Below are 23,837 nucleotides of genomic sequence, written 5' to 3'. Positions count from 1 at the left end.
ATTCATTACTATGATAATTATGTGTAATATACAGTCAAGTAAAAAAGAAAGTACACCCTCTTTGAATTCTATGTTTTTACATATCAGGACATAATTATCTGTTCCTTAGCAGGTCTTAAAATTAGTTAAATACAACGTCAGATGAACAACAACACGACATATTACACCTTGCCATGATTTATTGAACAAAAATAAAGCCAAAATGGAGAAGGCATGTGTGAAAAACCAAGTACACCTTATGATTCAATAGCTTGTAGAACCACCTTTAGCAGCAATAACTTGAAGTCATCATTTTCTGTATGACTTTTATCAGTCTCTCACATCGTTGTGGAGGAATTTTGGCCCACTCTTCTTTACAACATTGCTTCAATTTATTGAAGTTTGTGGGCAGGCGTTTATGCACAGCTCTCCTAAGGTCCAGCCACAGCATTTCAATCGGGTTGAGGTCTGGACTTTGACTGGGCCATTGCAACACCTTGATTCTTTTCTTTTTCAGCCATTCTGTTGTAGATTTGCTAGTGTGCTTGGGATCATTGTCCTGTTGCATGAACCAATTTCGGCCAAGCTTTAGCTGTCGGACAGATGGCCTCAAATTTCACTCTAGAATACTTTGGTATACAGAGGAGTTCATGGTCGACTCAATGACTGCAATGTTCCCAGGTCCTGTGGCTGCAAAACAAGCCCAAATCATCACCCCTCCACCACCATGCTTGACAGTTGATATGAGGTGTTTTTGCTGATATGGTTTGTTTGGTTTTCGCCAAACGTGGCACTGTGCATTATGGACAAACATCTCCACTTTGGTCTCGTCTGTCCAAAAGGACATTGTTCCAGAAGTCTTGTGGTTTGTTCAGATGCAACTTTGCAAACCTAAGCCGTGCTGCCATGTTCTTTTTAGAGAGAAGAGGCTTTCTCCTGGCAACCCTTCCAAACAAACCATACTTGTTCAGTCTTTTTCTTATTGTACTGTCATGAACTTTAACATTTAACATGCTGGGGCCTGTAGAGTCTGAGATGTAACTCTTGTTTTTTTTGCAATTTCTCTGAGCATTGCACGGTTTGACCTTGGGGTGAATTTGCTGGGACGCCCACTCCTGGGAAGATTGGCAATTGTCTTGAATGTTTTCCACTTTTGAATAATCTCTCTCACTGTAGAATGATGGACTTTAAATTGTTTGGAAATGGACTTATAACCCTTCCCAGATTGATGGGCAGCAACAATTGCTTCTCTAAGATCATTGCTGATGTCTTTCCTCATTGGCATTGTGTTAACACACACCTGAATGCTCCAGACCAGCAAACTGCTAAAACTTTGGCTTTTATAGAGGTGGTCACACTTGCTGATGATCAATTAATCAAGGGCATTTAATTATCAGCACCTGTCTGCTACTTAGCATCATAATTCCTATGGAAGCAGTAAGGGTGTACTTAGTTTTTCACACATGGCTTCTCCATTTTGGCTTTATTTTTGTTAAATAAATCATGACACGGTGTAATATGTCGTGTTGTTCATCTGAGGTTGTATTTACCTAATTTTTAGAACTGCTAAGGAACAGTTGATATAGAAAGAGGGTGTACTTTCTTTTTCACACCACTGCATATTCAATGAACACATTTACAGGTAAACCCCGTTATAACACGCCTCGTTATACCGCGATTCGTTTTTTTTTTACACACTGCGCGCACACTGCACACACACACTGCTCATTGCTCACACTGACACACACTGCTCATTGCTCACACTGCACACACTGACACACACTGCTCATTGCACACACTGACACACTGCTCATTGCTGACACTGACACACACTGCACACTGCTCATACTGACACACACTGCTCATTGCTCACACTGCACACTCCACACACACACACCCCCTCCCAACACACATATACATAAATCAGCCTTACCTTGGGGATGATTGGTGAGGCATGTGGCTGCAGGGGGGGGGGGGGGCGCTGCGTGCCGGTGGGGGTGGTGCTGCGGTGGAGGGGGGTGATGGCTGCGGGGGCTGGTGGGATGGCCCGGTGCAGCGCGGGGGGGCAGGTAGGTGGGGGTAGGTTAGCGGTACGGTCCGGGGCGTCATTGTGCTGTGGGGGGGTGGTGGGGCCCTGCGCTGCGGCGGAGTGGCAGGACGACCCTGCGCTACGGTGGGGCGAGGGGGCCCTGTGCTGCGGCAGGGGGGGGGGGGAGCGGTATTCCGGAGACAGCGCATAGTTTCACAAAGTTATCCCCCCTCCCATCTCCTGTCACGTGGTGACAGGGGGAAGCCGGGACCGCGGGGTGAATATGCGCTGATGCGGCGGCCATTTTTTTCCCCGCGACCCCGTTACTAATGCGATTGTCTCGGGGTGGACCCCGAGGACCGCGTTATAACGGAGTTTACCTGTACTTACTGGCTAAATTCATTATTTGTCCAATTTCTGTCCACAAGCGCACATGCAGATATCTGTCCCTGTCTGATTTTAACTGTTGGTTCCACAATGCCTGCCTTTGGAACACCAACCCAATGAACTCTTCAATAGATGATTTGTCCATATTTCTACTTATTATTAATGTAATGATGTAACTTAAGTAATGACTTAATTATTTCTTTAATTATCAATGTAGAATACGTCTTCTCACAAAACAAAAACTTTATGTAGTCTGAAAGAACATGTTATAATGCAAACTTTGTGCATTTTTATTGGTTACAATTTTGGGCCATATGATTGGACGGCTGCCTAAAAACACTACCTAAAAACAAATTTGTAAACCTCTTCAACTGTCTCTCGCAGTATGACGCGGCGCGACCGTCACCATAGCTATAAACACTTTCCATGGATGGATACTCTTTGTTTTGGCGCCACACGGCATCGCTCCGGGCACTTTTTGGTATAAATCACAGCCTTAGAAGACGAGCCTTCGATGAAAATATAACTTTACATCTTTCCCAAAAATGTACCCTGCAAAAACAAGATTTGACGGCTGTGTAGGCTATAACTCTCACTAGTTTCCACTGCAACAGGAAAAATTTTTTTGCAGCCATCAGGTTTTATTTAGAGAAGTACAGATTTGTTCAATGATATGACCCCCCTCTCTGCAGCACAGTTCTACACAAGGCACTGCAAATCACTCTTGGTTGTGCTTTCCCTTGTGTTTAAATGCATCTCAAAATACTTTGCAAATTGAAATGTAAAAGCAGAATAACACTTATCTGTCCTAAAGTTCTCCTAGCTCATACACTGATATGGAGCTGGTTGGATCCGCTACTAGGATTACTCTAGATCCCTGCAGCTCAGCTCCTATGAGCCAGTTCACCTTTTCCCCATGTTCGATAGTTAGCTTGGAGCTAACCCTGGGAGCAGCCTCAGTCGTTTGGTGGACGGAGAGCTTGGTCTTGAAGGAGGTTGCCCCAGACTTTTTCAGACAGTGATGCTTTGAAGGTCGCTGTTTCTGCTGCTGTCTCATTTCTCTGTCAATATCCCAGAGACACACCCTGCCATCATTCCCTCCTGAGATTAACCAGCTGTGGCTCAGTTCCTGGTCTAGAAAATGGACCTGAGACACACCTTGTATATGACCTTTAAAACACAACTGGTCCTCAAATCTGGTGCCGGTAACCTGAAAAACTCTGATTTTACCATCCTCTGCTCCACAACAGAAGATGTTTCCGCAGGGGGCTACAGAGAGTGAATGAACCAGCGGAGGATTAAAGAGCTGTCCTGGGGATTGATGGTCTTCCACATCATTTTCCTCTTGTGCCAGCTGCTGAAGATCTGTGATCCATAAGGGTCGTGCTTTCTGAATATTCCAGAGCATTACCTAAAAGGATAAAGCAGACGAATCAGGAGTATGTATGTTTGGGGGGGGGCAAGGATAATTGATGCGAATATAGAGCCTCATTATCAACTGGCAACCCTGCCTTCACGTGGTGCCCCTCGTTTCTAACAAAATGGGCTCTACCGACCCTTGGCCCAAGCGTCCCCTTGGTTATATCCAGCTAAACAACTTCCATGGATCTTTTGAAAGTGAAGTTTTCTGCGGAAGTCGCCTATACCCATCCGTGGGTGAAGAGGCGGAAAGTAAAAAAGTAAAAGTATGTATGTTTGAAGTCTGAATTAACCTTGAATTTATTATACTGCAAGCATTTAACAAGCACAAGCAGAATCTCTTGCTACATCTGTGCATATCAAACAATAATTTATATTATCTTTGTATTTAGGCTTGAATAAAAGGACATCTATAAAATACAAATATTTAAAAAGAAAACAGTTACATAGTAGAGTCTGTACTATTATTTTATCTGCTCCTGTCTTTCTACTTCAATTGGGTTTATTCTTTAGAAGTTTTGTAGTATCTGTATTTAATATGGGTGTCTACCCGCTTGCCAAACTCCCACTTGCCCCCATTCTACCTCCATGATCCCTTGCTATTTCCCCATCTATTCAGTTCATCTCTTTCTTGTCCCTTCCCCTTCAGTCCTAGGTAAAAAATCTCCAACTTTTCTAGCATTTTTCCCATCCCCACCCAGCAAATCAGATCCCTCTTCATTATGGTGCAATACATACCTACCATAAAAATAGCACCTCTCAGAAAAGGAGTCCCACTGCTCTAAAAAAAAAATATGCTTTAACCTCCCTAATCTCCGCCTGTCTTCCTGCGGTAGCGCATGGCACTGGTAGTATTTCAGAAAATACTACCTTGGAGGGCCTTGCCTTAAGCTTGCGGCCTAGATCCCTGAAATCTTTTAGGGTCTTCCATCTTTCTCTAACTTTGTCATTGGTGACAACGTGTACTAAGACCGCAGGGTCAGTCCCAGCCCCGCCCAACAACCTACCTACCCGATCTGCAAATGTGCTAAACTCGAGCCCCCGGGAGACAAAAAACTGTTCGGTTCATGCGGTCACGGCAACAGATTGCCCTATCTACCTTCCTAATTATGGAGTCCCCTACCACCACAATTTTTCTTGGTCTCTGAGAATCCCGAGTCCCCCTCTGTGCTGGAGGAACTATTCCCCTGGGTGCTAGAGGAATAAGTGTCCCCCAGTCTTGCCATTTCTGCCCCGACACTCCCAATATCTTCACCTAATGTGGCAAATCTATTGGGATGGGTAAGCTCAGAATTGACCTGCCTTTTCCTCATCCCCCTGCTTCCCCTTCTGTTAGCCAGCTACCTACCTGTTCCTCACACAGCTCCACCATCTGCACCACTGGTCCCAGACAAGGCCTGCCCAGTGAGCATTAACCTCCATTCAAGATTGACAATGTCCCTCAATATTGCAAGTTTCCTCTTTAGATCAGCAATCTGAGACTCCAAAAGAGACCACCTGCTCACACTTCTCACAGCGGTATGCTCACTGGAAAAGCTGCTCCAATGTGGCAACATGTGCATTGATTAGCATTTTCAATCCTGCTCATTATTGCAACTATGGAGTTATAAGTACTAAGAATTTCCTGTACTTCAATATACTATATCTTGTTTCACCCCTTCCTTGTTCCAACTCCTTCTGGTTCTAACTCCACACTTGATACAAACAGCGTGTGAAATCAAACAGTAATACAGGTCACACAGATCAGGATTCTCAGGATTTGTTACAAGCCTCTGTTTTAAAGAGGGACACACACACTAACCAGGTGTGTTAGGTAAGCAATCAACTAAACCACACCCACTGTTGGTTCAACCAAGCCTCATTATCAAACAAGCCCACTGTGCAAAATTGACATTTTTTAAATATACTGTATCTTGTTGGCATATGTAGCCACATTTAAAGTGCATTGATAAAAACTTTATTTTTTATTCAAAAGTTACTTCAGTTAAATCCAACAGAAAGTCAGTAAAACAATTCAGCATTATCTTCGTTTCCATTTAACTCTATAACAGGAGTACAACATGTACTTCATTTCTATTTCGTTAAAAGAAAGAACGCAGTACAAGAAAATCAGAACGTTCTTGTGATCCTATAAGACATACGTAAACTTATATGCGCCTCCATGTAATACACTTACCTGCATGTCAAGTCCACATGTCACAAGGCTCTGTGGCCGGTGGGGACGAAAAGCCACTGCTGAGCAGATATTGAGGTGCCTCTGAAGGGTCCTGCTGACTTTTTTACTTTCCAGATCCAAGACCTTGACTGCCCCAGAATCATCAGCTGCAGCCAGGAGGCTGTCTGTTTCGTTAACAGAAATGCAGTTGATTTCCTCTTTGTTCACACTGAAATTCTCCACTGGCTCTCTAAATGTCCTAGTATCCAGTACACTCAGCGTTTCCCCGTGAGAGACGTACAACCTGGTGGAGCAAACTGGTGAAAAGGCTACGCAAGTTACATCCTCTCCACCATCCAGCTGCAACTTCTGTAACGGACATCCTTCCTCACTCCAAACAGTGAGCTCTCCTGTCTCTGCTCCAGAGGCAACCACTCTATCAATGCTAACAGCCAAACTCAGCACTGTGTTTGAATGGCCACAGGCCCACTTTGCTGCCATTGTTCCACTCAAGATCTACAGAAGAAAAAAAAAAAAAGAGAACATCTGTTCAGCATTCATCCTTTCACGTACCTTTCTAGCAATTTCTTCATGGTTCCTATTTTACGTGAAGCAGATGCCATTGTTACTCAGATCATTGAATTGTGATCATTAGGAGTAGTTTAAATAGCAGGCCTAATGGGTTTCAAGCAATTCTCTGCATTATAAAGAACACGCGGTGCATGACTTGCAACATTAACAAAAGCATTTTGCTTCTGCCAAGTGTTTTTGTGGATGAATGGGATGGCATGACAATATTTAAATGACAAAGATTGACTAATTTTAAGTTCTTCTGTTAAAAACTATATTTTGAACCAAGCATCGAAGACCTCGGGTGATATTCATACCTTAAATAGGTTTATAACTTATGTTGTACCCTGGATATACCTCAACGTATTTTTTGCAGGTAAAATATTTAATACATTTCCAGTGTTATTTGTACTTTTATATATAGTTTCATTATTCAATTCCTGTTATATACTAGTTAAACAGCAAAAGTAACTGTACCTCTAAATGTACAAAGATTATATCTTTCACCTTAGCCTTGGTGATTTTGGTAAGGGGACCCATCCTTTATTAATACTGAATATTCATGCGCTTTTTGGAATTACTTGTTTGAATCTTTAACATACCACAATGGGCTAACACGTTGCTTATTTGTAAATAGACACTTATCTTTGAATTTACATAATGTTACATTATCAAAAGTATTGGTGTGATGGTCCCATACAGGAAACATTCAGGTAGCTTATTAATAGATGAAAAGCTGCTCGCTGTTAACCGTTTCACTGCCAGAGTGGCCATCAGCACATTGCATTGGAGTGTTCCGCTGCCCCTGGCAGTTAATGAGTTATGTATGCCCATGGAAATTATTCTCATTAAACACAAACTGCAGGTTCAAACCATCGTTGGATCTTAATATTAAACTATACTAGACTTATTTTTGTGAGTCTATAGGGAGCTAATATATTCCTGTATATCCCTTCAACACCAAAAGATCAAATACACAACCATTGAAATTTTGCGGGGAAAAAAAAAAAGTTATCAGATTTTTTACTCTTCGGTGGCCGAGGCACAGTGTTCTGCCGCTCTGAGCCTTCTGGCTGAAAAGAGGTTAACAAGAGTCACGTGCTACGATTCACAAAGCACCGATCAGGAGTAACATAAGCTTGAACCGGAGGTAATCACCATTACTTTAATAGCGGTCAATGCCCATCGAGCAGGTACCGGTCATCGGAGCTTTGTGAATCCCCCCAAACTGCAATAGCCCTGGTGACTACAGAAAAGCTATATAATTTCTTTAAAATCCTGGAGCCTCCATTCCTTTATTTGTAAAAATGTGCTATTGGGGGGGCTCGTTTTTTCCCCATTTGTTTATAGAGCGGAGTATATAACACTTCCTAAAAATCACACTTCCCCCCCAATGTCGTGCTCGCTGAGCGGGCGGTGCTTGGCGCGGTTACTTGTGTGTGTATGTATGTATGTATGTATGTATGTATGTATGTATGTATGTATAAATAAATGAATAAATAAAAACAGGCAGATGGCACACACAAAGCAAAAAAATAGGTGCTTGACCCATACAGGAAGTACTGTATGTATAAATAGACTCCTTACCAGGCAGATCCAGAATCCCAGGGCCACATAGCAAGGAAGAGACAGCACATTCAGTAGTATAAAAAAACGTGTATTAGAAGAAAACTGGCACATTCACCGACGTTTCGGTCTTAGAAACAGGACCTTTCTCAAGGGAGTCCTTGAGAAAGGTCCTGTTTCTAGGACGGAAACGTCAGTGAATGTGCCAGTTTTCTTCTAATACACGTTTTTTGATACTACTGAGTGTGCTGTCTCTTCCTTGCTATGTGGCCCTGGGATTCTGGATCTGCCTGGTGAGGGAGAGGGAGAGAGACAGAGTGTGTGTGTGTGTGTGTGTGTGTGTGTGTGTGTGTGTGTGTGTGTGTGTGTGTGTGTGTGTGTGTGTATATATATCACAAGATCCCGCTCACGCGATGCGCGGGCACACGCTCGGCGCTTTTGTAAAATTTTTTTAACTTTCCCGCTTGCTCATATAGCCCGCAATTGCACCCCCCCTCCCTCCTCCCTGCTGCGCGCGCAAGTTGCAGGACACCCGGCGCTCATGCTCTATAGCTAAAAAATAACCAGGACTGGCGCTCAAGTGCAGATGATAACACAGTGAACAGGAGAGAACAATACAATGGTGACACCTACTGGTAATCGAGAAAACTGAATGAATAAAGTTACCCACAAAAATGCAGACGACAGGATAAATATATGAAATCTACCCACTCAACCTAGGCAAAAAAGGAAAGTCTTCGTTTCCCTTGGAACGTGATGAATGGATGTAGTAGGGAGCGGGAAACCATATAAAAAGGAGAAGGGAAAAAATAGTACAGCACTGTATGGCAAAATACGCAGTTTATGAGCAATAATCTGCACATATTATACTCACATGCAGGCAGTAAGTGAGAGCATGTCACACAAATTGTACAGGAACAGTGATCCCACGTAGAGGAACCTCTGAGGACCAGGTTGGAAGGATAGGGTGCACTAAAGCAGGGAACGAAGAAACACCATAGCGCAGACTGTATAACAATTTAATTAAGTTAAAAGCACTTCACAAGTGCGCACTTACAATAAAACAGTGAATATCAGGCAATTAGAAGCTGGGAGGTTCAGGCAAGATACAATCTCACCGCTCCTTCCTCTCCAGGGATAGCGCTTGGTGGGAGTGGGGACGCTCCGCCACTGGTGCTCCTAAATGCGGCCGCAAGAAACACCAGACAGCTGGGCGTCTTTCCTCCACGTTGTTGCTTCGTGTCTGCCTCAATTTGACGCGTTTCGCTAGAAAACTAGCTTAGTCAGGAATCTGGCACCCTATCCTACACTTACACTTAAATACAGGTGGTCCTATCTTCATTGCATTTGTATAAATACTGTTTTTTACTTGCATTGGCCAAACTAATTAATACACTGTAGATTTGTAAGCACTTCCTAGTCTGTGCTAAATACTTTAATGTATGTTTTACTTTTTCTGTATTTCAATACTATGTCTAAAATTCATGGGGGTTTGTTGGTTGTCCCTTGGTGTGCATTGTGACATTAGGTAATGTGTCTGACTGAGTTTTACTAAAGGTTTGCAATCATTTGTCCTGACGGTGGCCATCTTGGATTGGCTGTGTATCGTGAAGCACCGTGTTTACTGGTCTGACACGCAGCGCACACATTTTGCGCAATGAGAGATCAGGATACACCACCAATGAAGATAGGACCACCTGTATTTAAGTGTAAGTGTAGGATAGGGTGCCAGATTCCTGACGAAGCTAGTTTTCTAGCGAAACTCGTCGAATTGAGGCAGACACGGAAAGACGCCCAGCTGTCTGGTGTTTCTTGCGGCCGCATTTAGGAGCACCAGTGGCGGAGCGTCCCCACTCCCACCAAGCGCTATCCCTGGAGAGGAAGGAGCGGTGAGATTGTATCTTGCCTGAACCTCCCAGCTTCTAATTGCCTGATATTCACTGTTTTATTGTAAGTGCGCACTTGTGAAGTGCTTTTAACTTAATTAAATTGTTATACAGTCTGCGCTATGGTGTTTCTTCGTTCCCTACTTTAGTGCACCCTATCCTTCCAACCTGGTCCTCAGAGGTTCCTCTACGTGGGACCACTGTTCCTGCACACTTTGTGTGACATGCTCTCACTCACTGCCTGCGAGTATAATGTGTGCAGATTATTGCTCATAAACTGTGTATTTTGCCATACAGTGCTGTACTATTTTTTCCCTTCTCTTTTTATACGGTTTCCCGCTCCCTACTACATCCATTCATCACGCTCATGCTCTATGCATGAGTGCGCTCAGCGCCAGCGGGGACTCAGCCTTAGGCTGCGTCCAGGGTGCCTTCTCCCGTGCTGAGGCGCGCGGAGGCTGAGGGAAAGCGGGTGCTTTCCCTGGCCTTGGTCCAAGCGCCGTCAGGGGGCAGGCCAGTGACTTCACGGAGCTGGTTCGCCCTCATTGGGCGAACCGCTCACGTGACCGGCCCTGCGCTCCGACGAGCGCCAAATCTAAAATTTGTATAAGACCTACGCTTCCGGAAGCGTAGGCGAGCCCCTACTAAAGCCGCTCTCATTGCGGCTGTAGGGGCTCACTGGTAAGCACCAGCGCGCCTCAGCACGGGGCGCTGACCATGCCCGAGGCCTTAGAGTTGGTGACGTCACCACTCAAGCATTAGCGCGTTCAGTGCCAGCGAGGATGCAGCCGCTTGGCAAGTCAAAAAAAGTGTTTGAAGCGATATCACTAGGCCTCCCATGCTTGCTCGCAAAATTCACAGGACACCGCACTCATGCTTGGAGAGTTGGTGATGTCACCACTCAAGCATGAACACGGTCAGCGCCAGCGGGGCCGCAGCCTTACACACTTCATACTCTCTGGTGATATATAATTGTGAAGCGCTTTGACTCCCATTGGGAGAAAATGACTATAAACATTATTAAGTTAATATCTTAGGTATTTCATCTTGAACATGCTCTTGTCATTCTTCCCATAACAAAGGTTCCATGGGGGCGGGGGGCGGTGAAGGGAGGAGGAGGACTACATTAAAGGCCCTAAAGGGGAGACTGAGGTATGTGAAGCCCCTCAAAATTAAGCCTGACAACACACTGCTCTAAGCGGAACCGGAGAACCGGCGCAACATCACCGAGGCTGACCCGCGGCCTACGTGAGCCAGGCGCTACCGGCTCCATATCAACTCAGTACCTCACACCGCTCGTCATCGTCAATGGTGGCGTTCCTCCTCTCTCACGCGAGGGCGCCACCGCCGCTAATTGGTCGTTATTTGGCGCGTGGATAGCCGTCACGTCATGAACGCGTCTTTGTGCAGAAGGTGGGGGTGGACAATTGTGCTGGTGATTGGCCAGCGAGCTGTTACGTAATGAGCGCATCTGTTGCTTGGCCCTCTCCGATCTGATTGGCTGTTGAAAGATCTTGAGCTAATCCATCATTTCCCAGTGATTGGTTGGAACCTGCGCGAGCGCGTTCTCTTACCAGCGATTGGTTGGAAGCCCGCGCGTACGCCAGTGACGCAGCACGTTGTTGGGAGATGAGGGTGTGTGGAAGCCGCTGAGGCGCCGATACCGGTGACACGGGGGGGATGGCGGCGGCGGCCCACTCGCCTCCTCTGCCCCCTCCTCCTCCCCCGCCTCCGGGCCTGGGCTCTGGGAGGCTGCCGAGCCGGGTGCTAGAGCTGGTGTTTTCTTACCTGGAGCTGGTTGATCTGCGCAGCTGCGGCCTGGTCTGTAAACACTGGCACCGCTGCTTGCACGGGGATGAGAACAGCGACGTGTGGAGGAGCCTGTGCGGCCGGGCTGTTAGCGACGAAGCGCTGAGAACCGACGTGCTGTGCAATCTGCCCAGTTACAAGGCCAAGGTGAGGCCCGGGAGAGGGGGCGGCGGCTGTCATTAGATTGTCAGCTCTGGGAGGGGTGAGGAGAGAGGAGACTCATTAGGTTGACAGGTCAGAGGGGGGAGAGAGAGGAGGATGTCATTAGATTGACAGGTCTGAGGGGCGAGAGAGGAGGCTGTCATTAGGTTGACAAATCTGAGGGGCGAGAGAGGAGGTTGTCATTAGATTGACAGGTCTGAGGGGCGAGAGAGGAGGCTGTCATTAGATTGACAGGTCTGAGGGGCGAGAGAGGAGGCTGTCATTAGATTGACAGGTCTGAGGGGCGAGAGAGGAGGCTGTCATTAGATTGACAGGTCTGAGGGGCGAGAGAGGAGGCTGTCATTAGATTGACAGGTCTGAGGGGTGAGAGAGGAGGCTGTCAGGTTGACAGATCCGAGGGGTGAGAGAGGAAGCTGTCAGTAGGTTGTCGGCTCGGGGAGGGAGGTTACTCATTTAGATGCCACTACCACATGGAAACACCCGTTTAAAGCTGCAGCCAAGCAATATCCTACGTGTGTTTTTATTTTTTTTTAATAAGTCAGTTTTGTACTATGAGAAAATACTTGTAGTATTTTTTTTTTTTTAAAACAACTCTGACATTTTTAATGTATTATAATGTAACACTCCTTTTTTGTTTCTATAGCAACGATTTACAAAGTCACAGATACTGAGTCAATACTCCTGTACAGTCATTTAGTGAACCCCTGAGATCAATCTTCGCCGATTGATCACAGGAGAACGGAGCTAATTACTTATTGTGTGGATTGTATTGATGCATATATTAAAGGGGGGAAAGACGGCAACTTGGACTGCTGCTTTAAGTAAAGTTTACGCGCATATACTGTTCTGTCAGCTCACAATGTTAATGTAGGCAACCATTAATGGTTGCATCTCCTTTCTAAATGCAGGTTCGTTCCTTCCAGCACGGCTTCAGCTCCAGCGATTGCTCTCGAAATGTCTACATTAAGAAAAACGGCTTCACGCTCCACCGGAATCCCATAGCTCAAAGCACCGACGGCGCACGGACCAAGATAGGCTTCAGCGAAGGGCGACACGCCTGGGAGGTGTGGTGGGAGGGCCCCCTGGGCACCGTGGCAGTGATCGGCATCGCTACTAAACGGGCTCCCATGCAGTGCCAGGGCTACGTGGCGCTACTGGGCAGTGATGACCAGAGCTGGGGCTGGAATCTAGTGGATAACAATTTGCTACATAACGGAGAGGTCAATGGGAGTTTCCCACAGTGCAACAATGCACCCAAATACCAGGTGAGTGAGCAACGCATGCGTTCAACCCTGCTCTCCCCTTCCTGGCAGAGGAGAGGTTGTGCTGGCAAGTAGTCGTGGTAAGTTTGTTTCTATTTAGAGTCTTTTAGGTGTGTGTGTGTGTGTGTGTGTGTGTGTGTGTGTGTGTGTGTGTGTGTGTGTGTGTGTTTGTGTGTCTATGTGTATATGTATCTAATTTTATTTTAATTTGAGAGCAGAAAACTAAAAAAACAGGGTAGAACAAATCCGTTGTCTGCAGTTTTAGGAATTAACATCTATATCAGAGCATGATTGAACATTAATCAAGCAAGTATTAAAACATAAATATAGGCTTAAAAAAAAAACCACACTGCACATGGTTTATGGCAGGGGTGCGCAATCTTTTTCCCCTGCGCCCCCCTGCTGGCTCTTCCCCCTCCCCCCTCCTCGCGCCCACCCCCCTTACCTTGGCTCTGGCGTTCTGACGTCACTACGTCACGTGACCCCGCTGCGTTGCCAGAAGCCATCTGAGCCAAGGTAAGGGAAGTTACAGAGACCTCCGCTTCCCCTGCATTTAATGCCTTTGGGGAAGAGTGTGGGGCCTCTGTAAACACTGCGCACCCCAGTTTGCGCACCCCTGGCTTATGGTACGTAATAAAAATCATTTAAGATGTAATGTTAGGATCAGTTACTCATTGTGTTGAATCCAAAACTCTTACATCTATCTTGTCCTAATTTAAGTGTTTACATTTTTCAGTTCTCATGCTGTCCCAGATACAATTAAGCAATCCATAGAAACATGGTTATTTTAAGAATAAATTGCACTATTGCAATGGTAAACATGCACTAGAACACAGAAGTTACATTATTTTTTTCCTGCATGTAATGTGTTTATTTTGTTACCATTCTGTGTACAGTTGTATATTGAATACAAACTACTGATACCATGTTTACTTCTATCTGAAAACAAATGAATGAAAAGCGAATAAATATACAAACGCACACCTGTTTAGTACGATTGACTGACATGTTAGCAATAAACATCCTAATTTAGTTAAAATGCATTCCTTCAGTGGTCAATCGTTTATAAAATGTTGTTACTAGTTAAACTCTGGATCATTTGATGACAGCTGTTGCAAAATAGTGTGGATATAGCGAGTGACCATTTTTTTTTGTTTCCTCCCCATCACAGATAGGCGAAAGGATCAGAGTCATCCTAGACATGGAGGATAAGACCTTGGCCTTTGAACGTGGCTACGAGTTTTTGGGGGTGGCTTTCCGGGGACTGCCAAAGACCTGCCTGTACCCAGCAGTGTCAGCAGTGTACGGCAACACAGAAGTGACTTTGGTCTACCTTGGAAAACCATTGGATGGTTGAGCATCTCTGGGATACAGCTATGGATGAGCCTGAGGTGCGCTGTGCATGTGAGGGAGCGGAAAGCATGAACCAGAGTAAGAGCGTCTCCTCACTGTGGGTAACCAGAGAACTGAAGTACCACAGTGACCAGGGGACTATTCCTCCCTTCCGCCCAGCCTTGGAAGATTTTCCCCCTCCTACCCTGCAGGATCGCCAAGAACGACTAAGTGGGTCGTTACAATATGAATGGAGATTAAGGGTCTTTTTTTTTTTCCTCCAGTCTTGTTGTCCATTAGTGGGTTTTGTGTTGATTTGGTGGTTGCGGGAAGAGAGAGAGAGAGAGCGCATTCTCGAGCGCTTAATCGCTGTGGTCCACATCGAAGCAGGGATGAGCAGAGCAGCGCTTTTGACTCTCCTTGCCTCCCTTCTTCGGACAAGAGCTCAGAGTCCGGAATTAGTTTTTAATTATTTTTATTTGAAATGCCCTGGACCAGAGTTCTGTGAGGTTTTATTCACGCAGCTGTTTTTAAACATGTATTTTAACTGGTATACATTACCTTTTTAAACAAAGTTGGGTTTTATTTATTTATTTTTTCCCCAAAACTATGAGTGGGGGAAAACACTTTGCAGGGTGCTCTGTTTTTATTTCTTTTAACCCAGCCCTTGCCATAAAACCCACAGCCTCCACCCCTGCCTTCCATTTCTGTAAAGGATAAATAGGACTGAATCCTTGATGACAACCTAATATGAGCAGCTGGGGCTCTGTGAGGGGACTTTTTAATTTAAATAAAATGTGCTGAAACTGCAGCCTAGTTACAAAAAAATCCACAGTTTTTTTAGTATTTTCTTGCCAGAGGTTTCCTCCGCTATGGCAGGACAAAGGGACATTGGTTGGCACTTTATTTTATTTTTTTTACTTGTAGCACCTTGGCTCCTTTTTGTTATGACTGCCAGGAATTTGCTGAGGGCACAAGCTCAGTATTGCCACCCTAATGAGATTTCAGTCCTTATTTTCTTAATATGGTCCCAGTACTCTGTACTGCAATTCTCATTATGGTCGAGGTTGAATGGCAATACTGTGAAATTCAGGTATCTCCTGTTGCGGCCATAGACTTTCATTTTGTCGTCCTAAATGCCGGCTTGTCACGCTACGGTGCAGCAAAACATGCACTTGAAACTGGGACTAACAGCACTGGCTTAACCAGCACAGTATTCCTACAATGCTAAATGTTGTGGCATATAAGAACAGAAAATGTTATCAGCATCTCAATCTCCTATAAGCATTATGGTTTATATTGATATACTGTAGTGCATTATAAAGTAACAAAGGGTCCCTCCGATACTGAATAGTTCCACGTTCTTCATTGCTAAGAGGCTGCCCATTCCATGTAAAGATGTAATGCCCCGCGGCTGGCCTAATTGGATATCATAAATTTACCTAACCATGCTAAAAGCAAAAATTAGGCTGCTTTTGATTCTCTGGAAATGTATTACAAATTGCATTTCTTTCGGGATTCTGAATGTGAGTATTTGTCAGCTTTTTCTGTCCTTATCCCAACCTCTCCTTATGTGAGATCTAAGAAATATAAGCAGGAAGGAGGGAAATTCTGCCTATGCAAACTCTTTTTGAACACAGTGACATCAGATGAAAGGGAGGAGCCAGAGGAAACCATACCCTTCCGAAGTATCAGCTCATTATGTTTACAGATTAACTTTAAATAATGATTTAAAAATACGTATAGAACATATTTGATTTAAAATAAAAAATTTAAAAAGCTTCAATCACCCAGATGTAACCCCTTAAACATTTCCCTGCATTAGTACACTGGTGCTAGGAGGGACTAACACCTTAAACATGTCATTGCCATTAGTACTCTGTGGTCCTAGAAGGGACTGAATTTTTTTATAGTGTAGGAGGCATATGAGGTGATTTGCTAAGGTCTGTTGCAGGTTAAAGCACCCAATACAGTGCGAGCTTACATTGAATTGAGTAGCAGTTAATGCTGAATTGTGTGGGTTAACCCACAACAGACCTTGGTGCGTGGTGTTATTACCATACTGAATCTGACCTGAAGATGGTAATTAAGCAAGAATAGGGGAATCCATGTGGACAAATTTAAAAAAAAATCTAGATCAACAAATCCCCACCGATAATGTGTTAATGGAGAAATTAATTGGTTGCAAACACAAAATAGCAGTATCTCTGGTCAATATGTAAACATAGTATTTGGTGAATTTTGGTCCGTGTGATGTTTTTTTTTGTAGACATTGATAAAGCTAATTTATTTATTTGAAAAATAGGCCATCTGTAAAATCCTATAATGCTTGACAATTCATAGATCAACTGGAGCCATTGTACCCAACATGGACAAATACATGAAGTGCTTTATATGCAACATCAATTATTGCAACCTTTAAATATTCATAAATGGTACTAAAGGCCTCCAGTATTATCATGGTACGGAAGTGGTTATTATCTTGGATGATTAGCAAGTGCAGTGAACACATTATAATGTTCCCAGCACTCATAAATGACAAATTTGAAAAGGGTATAAGCCAAATGTTTTAATGAGAACGAAAAGCACACAAGCAAGTCCAGTGTTGCACCATCACTCAACAGTAAGCATCAGATGGATGTCTGATAAATCTAATTATCCCCTGAATACGTTATGCATGGTAATATTTACTGATTGTTGTGTCATAGTCTTGATATTCTCCATACCAATATATTCTCAACACAGAAAAGGGCAATTGCAGTGTGTAGAAGTCCAGGTGCTTTTGAAAGCTTTGTGACTGGCCAGAAATAATGAACAGATAGGGCAGCCTGATGAGCTGTTTAGAGTTAAAGCAGCAGTCCAGTTTCTGATTTCTTTTTACTTTGCTCTGATCCTTGAAAATACACGTCATTTTGCAATCCTCCAGTTATCTTGGCCAAAGATAACTGGAGGATAATAGTTGGAGGGCCGATTTTAAAGATGGCCACCATTGCAAATGCTGCTTTATAAATGTTGGAGATCTATATTTTTCCGCATGCAACATTAAGCCCTTTGCTGACAGAGGGAATAGAAATGTTTCTGATTCCTGAAAAAGTAATGCAGCAGACTTGTATTGGCAAACCTGTGTTTATATCTGTTGAAGATATAATATGGAGTCAAAACGTTGGCTTGCACATAAACACGGCAGTCTACATTTTCACTCCGCTGCTTTCTGTTTGTGTGCTTGGGCTCCTTCCACCACTCGTACAGCCTCCACTTTCGCTTCAGTTAGCAGTGGAAGCTGTAGATCACTTACCTCATATGGTGTTGCTGTAAGTAGGGCTACCAGGCCCACATTTTGAAAAGTGAAAATATGATGGTGTTAAGTGATTTCAGGTGACATGTACCTTGGCACTTGCTTCAAACTGGGTGGTTTCCATATATAAACGAGTGTTTGTGATGATGGATCAGGATTGCTGAGAAATTATAGCTATAGGTCCTATGCTGACTGAAGCTATTCCCCACGCTACAGCACCTCCAATGGTTTATTAGGCTCAGTCAATGATACTCTACGATTCCCCAGTGGGATGTTAATGTGTATTTATTATTTGCGTCTTGTGTTTTTATAACCTAAAGGGAACTTCTTATTTGCTCGTGTGTTAAAGCCCTTTGCTGCGGAGCAATGCCTTGCAGGCCTCTGGCAATGAGGGGTTAATCCCAAGGGCATTGCTGGCTCTTTAAATACAATCATTTTCTGACATCCCTAAAGTTTGAGGGCACTCTGTCCATTCACTCTGTGTGAATTAATGCCTCTCTACCCCTATTAATTATATAAAAGTTGATAACGCCAGTGTATGTGTCTTTCTCTCCCTTTTCATCTTGATGACGTCCTCCGTCTCTTTTATATAATCATGATATCGGGAATTAATTGCTAAACGTACTGTCAGCAGAGCGATGCTTCCTATACTCTGAACATGTATATCATGAAAGATATAGAGTCCATAAACTCACTGGTCATTCCTGGTGTGGCCGTTTTAATAATAATAATAGCATGTTCTTGTATAGCGCTGCTAATTGTACGCAGCGCTTTACAGAGACATTTTGCAGGCACAGGTCCCTGCCCCGTAGAGCTTACAATCTATGTTTTTTGTGCCTCAGGCACAGGGAGATAAAGTGACTTGCCCAAGGTCACAAGGAGCCGACACCGGGAATTGAACCATGCTCCCCTGCAGCAATCTCAGTGTCAGTCAGTGTCTTTACTCACTGAGCCACTCCTTTTAGTACTGAATTCTAAATCTGTGTGTGTGTATATTCACTCACACTCAGAATCAAATATACAGAAAGCAAATTTGTTGGGGCAAAGATTTTGCTATTCTGTTGCTCTATATAATGACGTATTCTTCATTCTGTGTCTTAGCTGTTACATTTTCATGGCCATGGCTGGTTTTGTAATGGGAAATTGTAGTCTAACGTGACAAATTCCTTTATTCACTGTAACTAGCAGTCCACAAGTCTTGGATTTAAGAAGCTACTGGTACCACTGGGCCGCTTTCATGAAGGCAGCCCAACACGGGAGCAAAAGAATGTTTACCAGAACTATCATTTCTACTCGGGGATTTCCATGTCCAGCCTGTTCCCTGCCAGAGGGGATCTGCTTTTTTTTGGTGACGATCGATGAACTCCACAATATACTAAGCCAGAACTTTTTTTCTTATGGGAAACAAAGGGACACATTTTTTTTCAAGGGAAGTCGCAAAATGTTTTTTTGCCGTCATTAATTACTCAATATTAGAGAAGGTGTGTGCACTAACTGGTTAACCCCTATGCTACCAGAGGGTTTACTGGCCAATTTGTTAGTGTAAGAGTTAAGCACATCACTGGAATTAAGTAGTGCTAAATTGGTACGTACGGCCTGTATCTCTTTCTAATCTTCCGTGATAACCTCAGGTCCCTCACTAGCAGTGCTTGCATTGTGACTGTATCTTGCACGGACACAAGTGGAAGGTTGAGGCCTGCAAGTCTCTTCCGCACAACCAGATGTCTAACTTTGTAATTCCCGGGAGAAGCCTCAATCGCTGTTAAATTATCAAAATAAACTCTGCTCTTAAAGGAACTGAAACTGTGTCATTGTTACTTTACACTAGCAATGCTGAGGTGCGACAGATGAGTGACTTGTTTGAGTGTTGACCCCATTACTACTCAAAGCTTACCAAGTAATGTTTTCCTGTACTAACCACAACATGTAGATAATTCACACGGTCAAAGCATAAATCACCTTTCTAGGAAATATCTGTCTTTTTTTTGAGTAGTTTAAAACCCCTGTGCAGCCAGCGGGTCCTGTAACTTTTTTTTTTTTAATGTTTTTGAAGGAATTATGGGGTAGGTCCTCAGAAGTCTCTTTTGCGCTAAAAACCATAACGGATGTTGTTTTTCCACCATTTAATAAAGATAATGCCATGCAAAACTAACTTCCGTTAATTCGCTCATTTGCATATGGCTAACACTGCGTGCTAACTGAATGGAACGCTGGCTCGCGTTAACCATAGGATAAGGAAGATGCCAGGTATATATTGCAATGCAATATATCAGGCATTTTCCTTCCCAATTAAAAAAAAAATGGTTAGCCACCCTTGAAGCCATAGTGTCCATGAAGGCATGCATGATGCATTCTTTCATGGCCATTATGGCTGCCATGGGGTTGATACAAAGATCATGACTAAATTATTTGGCTTAGTCCAGGGTATTCACGTTGGCTTCTTATATTGCCTTAGAAATACAGGAAGCCAAAGTGGCCCAATTCAGAACCCTGGACAAGGCCAAATCATATTCTGCTACCTGGCATAGCTTCCAGCGCACAAAACCAGGTACAGTATATCCACAACCTAACTTTTTTTTTTTTCCCTCGTTAACTGTAACAGACTGCTAAAAATATGTGTTGAGGTGGTCCCTACTTTGTCATTAACACAAATGTTAAAGTTAACAGCAGGCCAGAATTACTTTAACATGGCTCTTAATGCATCGTTAATGAGTTTGAAGATCCCCGTTGGCACTAAACGATACGTTAACTGAAGCTAACGTATCATTAAGTATTTAACGGAGTTCTGTGAATCTACCCCTTTGAACTTCTAAACATCTGCAACTTTATAATAACTTCATATTTTTTCACTACTGCCTATATAACACTTATTCTATGATGAAATATAACTTGAATCAATTGATATAAAACCTATAAGGAAATAGTGTTTGTTTTTTTTGTTTTTTACCCCCAACTTCAAATTTTATTGTGTTTTTTCACAAGGCATTACAGACAGTCATACATTTTATCACATGAGCTCCCTCACATAAATGTCTGAACCATGCCTCATGACACAAAAACATACCACATTAGAAAGGGAAGGGGGGGGGTTGCGATTTTTCTTTTCGCCGACTGCGGATGGGCTTTAAATCTTTCCGGCTACCTTCCAGAGGCCCCGCTGGCGTATCCCCGGTTCTGCTATCTTTCCCTGAGTGTTTTTTTTTTAGAAGAGATTTTTTGTGCCTATGTCCTCTAGCCTTGATCAAAGGAGAATGCGCCTAATTCTATTAGAGCCAAGCAGTGACACTGCTCACCCCCTGGATGTCTGTCTGGGCCAGCCATGGCAGTCAGACCTTTTGGAAATTTGTCAGTGTCATTAACTAAACTCGTTAACTTTTCCATCTGGCAAACAAACCAAATTCTGTTCCAAATCTTGTCAATCGATGGAATTGTATTTTGTTTCCATAGTGCTGCGATCTCGCACCTCGTGGCTGTTGCAAAATGAGCCACTAATTTGTTTCCCACTCTGGCAAATAATTGTGCTGGTTTGTTTAATAGAAAAAGCCAGGGGTTCATCTGAATCTCGAGGCCCAAGATCCTCTGTAAGCCAAATCCGAATTTGCTCCCATATTGGGGCTATTCGAGGGCAGGACCACAGCATTTGTAACAAGTCCGCTGGCTGTCTGCATTGCTTAGGACACAAGGGGGAGTAACCCGGGACAAATTTGGATAGTTTTACTGGGGTGAGGTACCACCTCATTAATACCTTATATGCATTCTCCTTCAACGTCATGCATATGGAACTCTTGGCTGCAGCGTTAAATATCTTGCTCCACTCATCGTCCTCTAATGTTGCATTTAAATCCGACTCCCACTAAGACATAAAACTTAATTTCTATGAGTAGTCCTTTCCTGAACCGGTCACTTCTCTGTACATTATAGATGTCAGTCCCCCGTGTGTCGTTACCCAGCACACAGAGTGTTTCAAAATTCGTCAGCTGTGGACGTTTTGTGTGTTTGGTATAGAATGCCCGGATCTGGAGTTACCTAAAAAAAAAATTCTGTGTTAGGAATTGTCACGAGAGAACAGACAATATATCTAATAACCGGGCCAGACTGAACAAGACTAGGATATAGTAAACTGAATGAGTTTATTTCCTATAAGCAGAACAGACAATACGTCAAGCAAATAACATTACAGAAATATTTACACTTACTGGGGTTGGACAAGGAGATATTCAGCCGAATAGCAGCTCCTTAGTTGTTATAGGTCACGACAAGCACAGGAATAAGGGGTGCAAGCAATTATATAGATGCAGGCCCCCCATTCCTAACTGTAACGCCTGTATGCCCGCAGACCTGGCCAGTCTCCAGTACTGAGGTGGGTAAGGGTATAACACGCACCCACAGCAGTGAGGGTTTGCCCGGAGTGTGGTAAGGTGCGTTGCCGGACCTGGTGGAAAAAGGGTTAACGTGATACTTGCTGAGTCTGGGGTGCCAATGGGATGGAGATCCAAGAGCCGTGGGTCGGGCAGGAGAAAGCAGCGTAGTGAGGTCCAAAGCAGAGTCCAGGGGGTTAGCGAGGTACACATAGTCAAACAAAGCCGAGATCAATCCAAAGGTATCCAAACGGGCAGGGACAGGAACAAGAGCTGTAACAGATAACAGAGCTTGGCATAGACACTGCACACAGGAGTCACAGAGAAGCTATGCAGAGCAACGAAGGAGAGGGCAGACGGGTTATAAAGGAAGGAGGGCCAATGGTAGCAAGGGGTGGAGCGGAGGCCTGTCTTGGTGATCGCAGGGAAGGAGACGGGTGTGATCCAAGGTAATCGCCTGCAGCCGATGGGGGGCGGAGCCAGGGGTGCGGGAGGGCTGGTAAGACGATCGGGTGCGCGCGCCCTCTGTAAGGCTGCCGTGCGCGCGCCCCGGTCGCGTGCGTGAGAGTGCGGCATGCGCTGCGGATCGACGGCTCGGCGAGGGAGAGGAACAGGTGAGAGGCCGAGGGAGCGGGGAAGCGGGGCAAAGAGCCGCCGTGGGGCCTGAGGTGACGGGGACCCGCCGACTGGTGCGTGTCCCCCGATCCGTTACACTAACATGGCAGTTCAGTTATTGGTGAACAATTATCTTGTCCCAATCACAGGTTGCCAGGTAACGCGAGAAGCTGGGTTTACCCAGCCCCTCATTAATACACCCCTCCCCTGTAGCTACTTGGCCAGCCCATTTATAAAAAACTAGGACCTGATGCCTTCGTTGCCATCCTGTCTTTCAAGTAGGGTGTTACATTTGACAGGTCACAACGGTTAGTATCCATCTGGGAGAGCTGGCTGCATAGGCAATGAGGCGAGTCACCTCCCTTGATGTACAGGCTTTTTCTCACCTCTGAGGAACTTCTCCACAACAGCCTTTCAAGTAGCCTCCTTTGATTGTACAATTACATATCAAAGCGGCCATTTGGCAAGCTTCCAAACCTATAGCCACAGTTATAGTAAAAACAGCGATAACTATATTTCACATGTCATAATCAGATTAACGATATGTATGCAACCTGTGTTCGTTGCATAGGAAAACATATCCACATTTCAGCCTTGTAGCACAAACACATACAGAGATATGGTTCTATGGGGTTTACATTATGACATACACAGTTAACCCCTCTCTCCATGTTAATACATAACATAGCAATTCATTCTGTTGAAGCAGGGGGATGCAGATCAACATATACACAGATCCCATTAACTCCTCATAGCCATATCATGATAACAGGATATCTACTATATATTTCTGAAAGCACTGTATGTCTGCGTCCCTAGCGGCAATCTCATTGGTCCCTTGGCCCGCCCGCCCCCGCACACCTCTCATTGGGCTCACACACTCACACCACCCCCTTGGCCCGCCCCCCACACCTCTCATTGGCCTGAGGCGGAGTAACGGGCCAAAGGTCCAAAAAAAAAAAAAACACACACATATATATATCTCTGTCCTCTCCCCCCATCACACTCACCTC

General features: G+C 44.3%; 2 protein-coding genes across 5 annotated transcripts; one reads left to right on the top strand and one right to left on the bottom strand.

Annotated features, from left to right (window-relative positions):
* Nucleotides 1–2,655: 2,655 nt before the first annotated feature.
* Nucleotides 2,656–11,440, bottom strand: WDR53 (WD repeat domain 53). The gene is made up of 3 exons (XM_075570257.1): nucleotides 11,278–11,440; nucleotides 5,991–6,485; nucleotides 2,656–3,806 (listed from the first exon to the last, which is right to left on the bottom strand). Exons 2-3 carry the CDS (start codon nucleotides 6,468–6,470, stop codon nucleotides 3,204–3,206), a joined length of 1,083 nt encoding a protein of 360 aa, XP_075426372.1. The 5' UTR covers nucleotides 6,471–6,485; nucleotides 11,278–11,440; the 3' UTR covers nucleotides 2,656–3,203.
* A 143-nt stretch (nucleotides 11,441–11,583) lies between these two features.
* Nucleotides 11,584–19,648, top strand: FBXO45 (F-box protein 45). Of its 4 annotated transcripts, none has more exons than XR_012787995.1 (4): nucleotides 11,584–11,947; nucleotides 12,871–13,227; nucleotides 14,396–14,655; nucleotides 19,037–19,648. XR_012787995.1 is itself a non-coding variant. In XM_075570260.1 (4 exons), exons 1-3 carry the CDS (start codon nucleotides 11,672–11,674, stop codon nucleotides 14,579–14,581), a joined length of 819 nt encoding a protein of 272 aa, XP_075426375.1. In that variant the 5' UTR covers nucleotides 11,584–11,671; the 3' UTR covers nucleotides 14,582–14,615; nucleotides 19,037–19,648. The 4 variants fall into 4 exon arrangements, 2 of the variants coding, with proteins under 2 accessions (XP_075426375.1, XP_075426373.1); XR_012787994.1 differs by having other exon boundaries at nucleotides 14,396–14,787; XM_075570260.1 differs by having other exon boundaries at nucleotides 14,396–14,615.
* The last annotated feature ends 4,189 nt before the right edge of the window (nucleotides 19,649–23,837 follow it).

The sequence above is a fragment of the Ascaphus truei genome, chromosome 14, assembly GCF_040206685.1.
Source record: "Ascaphus truei isolate aAscTru1 chromosome 14, aAscTru1.hap1, whole genome shotgun sequence".
NCBI lineage: Eukaryota > Metazoa > Chordata > Amphibia > Anura > Ascaphidae > Ascaphus > Ascaphus truei.
The sequence above is the reverse complement of the archived record's forward strand: the minus strand, read 5'-3'. Positions and strand labels throughout refer to the sequence as shown.